The 6006-nt window shown below is 46.6% G+C and overlaps 1 protein-coding gene across 2 annotated transcripts; it reads left to right on the top strand.

Annotated features, from left to right (window-relative positions):
• The first annotated feature begins 2284 nt into the window (after positions 1-2284).
• Positions 2285-5753, top strand: LOC144124976 (sulfotransferase ssu-1-like). 2 transcript variants are annotated; one of them, XM_077657969.1, is made up of 3 exons: positions 2285-2381; positions 4084-4289; positions 4788-5752. In XM_077657969.1, the coding sequence occupies exons 2-3, from the start codon at positions 4105-4107 to the stop codon at positions 5551-5553; spliced, it is 951 nt and encodes a 316-aa protein (XP_077514095.1). In that variant the 5' UTR covers positions 2285-2381; positions 4084-4104; the 3' UTR covers positions 5554-5752. The 2 variants fall into 2 exon arrangements, with proteins under 2 accessions (XP_077514095.1, XP_077514096.1); XM_077657970.1 differs by having other exon boundaries at positions 2298-2381; positions 4087-4289; positions 4788-5753.
• Positions 5754-6006: the final 253 nt, after the last annotated feature.

The following is a 6006-nucleotide window of genomic DNA, read 5'->3' as shown; positions in this document are numbered from 1 at the left end:
CCTGCTGAAAAAGAAGACACCTACACATTAAACTCGAATCTGCTGAAATGGTGGTCTCAAAGGGACACGTACCGTTGCAATCTCCATGCTCCAGACATTTATTTCGTCACTGGGAAATAAAACCGGTTCATCTACAAACTGAATAACCGTTGCCAATTGAGGCGACATATGCGTAACATTGCTCGATTCTATTCCCAACCTGAACCGGTGTTTTTTACATCATGTTGGATAGAAATTCCCTTTTGGAGGTTCATCGAAAGGAGCTAATAACAATAAAACTGGGCCGAAAGTAGAACGAAACATTATTTTCGCATTTTATTATCAACCAAACAACCGCAGAAAAAAAATGAGAAAGCATTGATCTATATCCCATGGGCACCACCACAAGAATCATTTGAAGTTCTCGCAAACCAGCCGCTCGTAGCTGACAGTTGCTCTCGTTCGAGTCTGAACTCTTTTTCGATAGCTGGGGCCCCACATATGAAGCAGGCCACTTCATTTTCCGAGTGCGAACCACCGACTCAGTGCGGTCTCGGTTTCGTCGCGGTTCGCAAAATTTGGCATTTTGTTTACACTTCTCGAGTTGCAGAACGAAGTTGCAGAAATGAAAATACTCTTGATAGTATTTACACGTTCAAGAACTATGGTAATGCTATCGATAGTAATACTATAAATAGTTCTTTCTGCACTATCGACAGTTTCAAAAATCATCGATACTATCGATAGTCAATACACCGATAGTTCTGCATTACTAGCGAGCGGTAAGAACATGGCGCCACCGTACCCTTCGGAAACCCTCTTAGGAAAACATTCTGGAATTTCTCAACTCCCCAGCGTCCATGCTGGGAACGTCCACGTCGCAATCATGAAGCACTAGCAATTTTTGCTCGGCATCGTATCAGGGATTGGACTCCCAAGACTAATCTGACGCATTACTGATGTGCATTCACCCGGAGTTCAGCAGACAGCGCTGTATGAGAGAGAGAGAACTTTTAATGAAATAGCAGAGTAAAAGCGATTACGTCCATACTCTCGCATATACCCGACCACAATACAGGCATAACCAGGATGCAAGTAATTAAATCAACACACAGCCAATAAACATTGTGGTCAAAGGCGACGATCCGCATTCTCATCACATAATAATTAGCCATGGACCTACCATCTTCCTCAAAGAAACCATCCCCACACTTGCTTTGTATTGCATCATCTTTTCTTCAATCATTTTGCGAACCACTCAGCGGGCGTTGATCACGACCTCTGCACAATAAAAGGTAAGCGCTCGTCCATTTTCCATCACAGCTGTCTCTGTGCACCCCACATTCTCATATTTGTTGGTCGCAGATAAGGCGTCCTTTCAGCCTGTGACAGTTTTCGCAGTCGGCAGTTCTCTCTTCTCTTTCTTTTTATTCCTATTATTTTTGAACAACCTACCACCTTGGTTCCAAGACCCGTTTAGAATAGGCTGGTACCACCCTTAGACTCACCACTTACCTGTGTTCGCTAGTAATTAGTGCTGCAAGTGCAAAACCCATGGTAACTCCGTCAGTTTTAAATTCAATTTGTTTATTTTTCAGAGTGGTTGCAAATACAACCGTCAATGGTCCCCTTGACTAAAAGTTGCACTCAACTACTTGATGGCTGCCCCGGGAGCATAGTACATAGGGTCTATATATAGGAGCCTTAGGGACAATAGGGTCCCTGCATCTCAAGTGCGCAGTGAGGCACTGGGGCTCTGGCACGCTTATCGTTGCGAAGAAGCAACTTTGTTACTTTTTCTCTTGATGCAAATGAATACGCACAAAGCATTACTATCCCTTAAGCAGGGGTACTATACGGAGACGCGTCAAGTTTACTTGATGTTTTAGGCGACGGAAGGCTACATCATTGTAGCTTTTAATCACATGAAGAATATGTCATTTTGCCATCATTGCATCCTAAATATCCTAATACCTTTCATTCTTTTTCTGGTCAAAGCAGCTAAGTTTTTCAGCTCTCGTGCGCACAGCAGGCCGACGACTGCTTTTGCATGCAACCTTTTTTACTATGAAGAAACTGTGTGAGACGGTGCGTTCTTATCAGCAGCCAAGGACCTCCTGAGGGGCATGTTGTGCAGATTTACGATCCCCTTTGCCCAAGGCAACCATCGCCTCCCAAGATAATGGAGCTTTTGAGACAAGGTGAACAAAGCCGGAGAAGCCTTTTTTATCGCATTGCAGTACCCTATCAGTGCTATAGCGTACTCTCAAATATAGGATAGTAGATTAGAATGCGGTCGCTTCTAAACACAGAAGGTTGGCGCTAAGCATATCAGAGGTCCTTGGTACGGGAAGTCAACAATCTGCGATCTGCACTTCATTCCCGGCAGCGTCACTCCACAGGTAGGCAGCAATTCTCATTCGGTTACAGTCTTAGGGCTTTTCCGCGGCGTGTTAAGCCATGCACCCACAGATTCTTTGGGCAGCTTTAAAATATCTGCCGGCGCTCGTAGTATACCTCGTCACCGGACGCAGTCTATGGGACAAAAACGCTTCTTGAAATCTGCTAGTTTTTTTTTTTTCAGACTTTACAGTGTTTTGATGGCCTCGTTAAATTCTGTTGAAATAAAAACTGCATTGCCCTGGCCTTCGGTCGGATACTGTTGAGTTACATATAGCGCGGACATAGCAGCCGAGTTCAAGCTGTAAAAATGGCATTACTTTCTTTCCTGCGTACAGATAACTTATAAAACATGTATATGATGCGCTTCGTCCACTGTTTATTTGTTCCTTACATTTAATCATTTCCCGTTTGCAAACCAGCGCTTTTCAGATAAGATGAAAAATTGGAGGGGACACTTAAAATCCGCCTTAACGATATGACGTGATACCGTTAATACGTCAATGGCCATGTATGTGTAATTGGTCACTCTCAACTTTGCATTCATAGATCCTGGGAGTCCTCGCACCAATCTTCCGTAATGGTGCAGTGGTTAAATGATGATGGCAGGTGTGATGGCAGGTGCGCCCACCGGTGGGCTTGTGCGGCCAATGTTGCTCTCCTAGAGCAACCACTCATGATCAATCATTGATGTAACAGCCACGTGCCAGGTGATCAGTTTGCTCTTAATCCGACGGGCAGGTTGTGATGACGCCACAAAGTCACGTGACACAGGTGACCCAACTAGGTTGCTTCTCCAGCGAGTGGTAACCTGGGCCGCCCTACGCCACCCTATGTTTCGCTCACAACGTCGACAACGCCGACGCCGGATTGTGTGGGTAGCGGGGCCTTTAACGCTGTCGAGTTGAGTTGAGTTGAGTTGAGTTGAGTGGTTGTAAACTACCGGTGGGATTAGCCTTGCAGCTGCTGCCGGCAATTGCTCCACCGTAGCGACACTTAAATAGAAATCACAGAAACACTGTCCGCAAAAACCCAAATTGACACTCCTGAGGTGACCATGTGGCGCCTGTTATAGCTATTTTTGAACCCTGCGAGAACTGCCTAACGCTTAGATTATTGGTTCATGGGGTTTAACGTTCCAAAGCATCTCAGGCTATGAAGGACACTGTAGTGCAAAGTTCCGGACAATTTCAATCAACGTGTGTTCTTTAATGTTAACTTGCACCCCTCATTACACGGTATTCTAGCATTTCGCCTCCATCGAAACGCCCAGCCGCGGCCGGAATCAAACCCGCGTCTTTCAGGTCAGCAGTCGAGCACCACAACAACTGAGCCAACCTGGCGGCTTGAGAACTGGCCAAGCTACCACCAAGGAATGGTACCATTTGTGCTTTCAGCAATGTTTAAATAATATGCATAGTCGCCTCAAGCGACAACCTGCATCGTTTAAGTGTTGTGTTGACATCGTCTGCACAGCGTCAGCTAAAGAGAAAACAAGTTACCATATTTAGATGACTGGAGAGCGAGCAGTTTTCTCGCACGCCAGCTAGGTAGCGCGGTAGTGCTCCCAGCTATGCAGGGTGCAGTATTACGCTATTTCTTTGGAAAAAGGCCTCTAAAACCATGCACCAACTCGCCAGCGACGACACATATTGGTGGCATATGTATGTTTCTATACTACTCTAAGCAAACTTCGATCCCCAGCAGACCAAAACTCACGGAGAGATGGCGTCCAGAGGAGGGCCCGAGTACCAGATTGTGGACGGCCTGAAGTATGCCCCCGTGTACAGGCCGGAGAATGTGCGGGGTGCCCGCGCCTACGTGCCACATGACGATGACCTGGTGATGGTGTCCTACCTCAAATGCGGAAATAACTGGCTGCAGCAAATCGTTCAACTTATTCTCCATGGGTAAGCAAGACGCCGCGGCAATGAACTGCACTCCGCTCATTGCTTTCATTCCGTCGCAGAAGTTAAGAGGAAGGACAGCAACTTGTGTTGCGAGGGAGTTAAGTTGCATTACTTTCTTTTTGTACACGCATTTGTGTTCTAAACAGAAAGAAGCCTTCACAACCTTGATACCTTGATATCCTGTTAACGGCGGCGGTATTTATTGGCCCTTTTTTGTAGGAGGGCGACTATCCTTGGGTTACGTGGTAAAACATTAAACGCACAAAGTTTTATCAAAGACGTGGCTTATTTCCCCTTATTTAGAGTGGGCTTCGCTGTATATTGCCATCACATTAACTACAAGAAACGCCTATCCTGAGGAAACGTCGCTCTCGTTACTAGTAACCAAATGCGAAAAGTCCCTTCGATTTCAACAACTGCTTGAACGCATGTGAGTCATATGCGTTTTCCATGCCATCTATGCCTTTGAACAAACCAATTTCTGCTTTGCGGGCACAGGGGAGAAAGCGCCAGCAACTACGCCGAGTTCCACCGATGGTGTCCTTACCCAGAGCTGATGGGAATGCGCTATGTCAACGAGATGCAGCCACCACGTTTTTGGAAGACGCACTTTCCCTACGACCACCAACCACAGAACCCCAAGGCCAAGTTCATTTACCTGACCCGCAATCCGCTTGACGTGTGCGTGTCTTTCTACTACTACGCACAAGGTGGCGGCTTGGCTTTTGGCTTCCCGGACGGCAGCTTCGACGATTTTGTTCATGCCTTTGCAAGCGGGGAAGTGGAACGCGGAGATTACATCGACCACCTGCTCTCCTGGTATCGGCATCGAGAAGACAAGAACGTATTCTTCCTGACGTACGAGCAGCTCAAGCAGGATTTCAGGAACACAGTCCTAGCTCTGGCAGGCTTCATGGACGGAAAGTATCGCAGCTCGCTAGAGAACGACCAAGACCTTTACCGAAAGGTAGTTGAGAAAAGCAGCTTGAATTTTATGTCCAAACTCTGTTCTATTGATTCGGAGACCATTGGAAAACTCACGGAAAAAGATGGGCCCTTTATAGAAGCTGCTCGTCGTTACAACGATGCAAAACGCGGGAAAGTTAGTGGGCCTGTAATTGTGAGAAAAGGAGTTATCGGCGACTGGAAAGCGCACTTCACACAGGATAACCTGAACTTAATGCGTGACTGGATCGAGAAGAAGCAGGCAACTGGAGTAATCCGCGAGCTCTGGGGTGACTTGGACTTGGGCGGAATTGTGTGAGAAAGAAATATCTGGCCTGGCTGGCCAAAAGTTTGTACTTGGACAAGGGCCAACTGTTTGGTCGTGGTGTTTGATGCAGGATTCCCAGAACTACCTCTGACTTATACGGTGTTTTCGTGTTGTACGGAGTTAAATGATAGCATGATGATAATGAGAAGCACGTAGATTGCCTTAATAAGCTGTGCGAGGTTAAGCTCGCACTTTGTGTCTTTGTCACTGCATTTCCTCGCCAAAAACAATGTGGGTCATTAAAGATTTTTTTCTCGTCTTCGCAAGATTGTAGATTGTAAATTGTGGGGTATGGCGTGCCGCAGCGACCCACAGGATCGCCGTCGTAGTGGGCTCCAGATTAATATAAACCAGCCGTGTTCTTTTTTTTTTACGTGCGGAACTTCGCACAGCACACGGCAGTTGCATTTCGGCTCCATCGATATACGCGTGCCGTGGTAGGAG

Source organism: Amblyomma americanum, chromosome 3 (genome assembly GCF_052857255.1).
Source record: "Amblyomma americanum isolate KBUSLIRL-KWMA chromosome 3, ASM5285725v1, whole genome shotgun sequence".
In the NCBI taxonomy this organism is placed as follows: domain Eukaryota; kingdom Metazoa; phylum Arthropoda; class Arachnida; order Ixodida; family Ixodidae; genus Amblyomma; species Amblyomma americanum.
This window is presented reverse-complemented; position numbering and strand designations above follow the sequence as displayed.

Coding starts and splice junctions, on each gene's coding strand:
- LOC144124976 (XM_077657970.1), top strand. CDS start 4,105: ATGGCGTCCAGAGGAGGGCCCGAGTACCAGATTGTGGACGGCCTGAAG. Junction 4,290..4,787: donor GTTCAACTTATTCTCCATGG/GTAAGCAAGACG, acceptor TTGCGGGCACAG/GGGAGAAAGCGCCAGCAACT.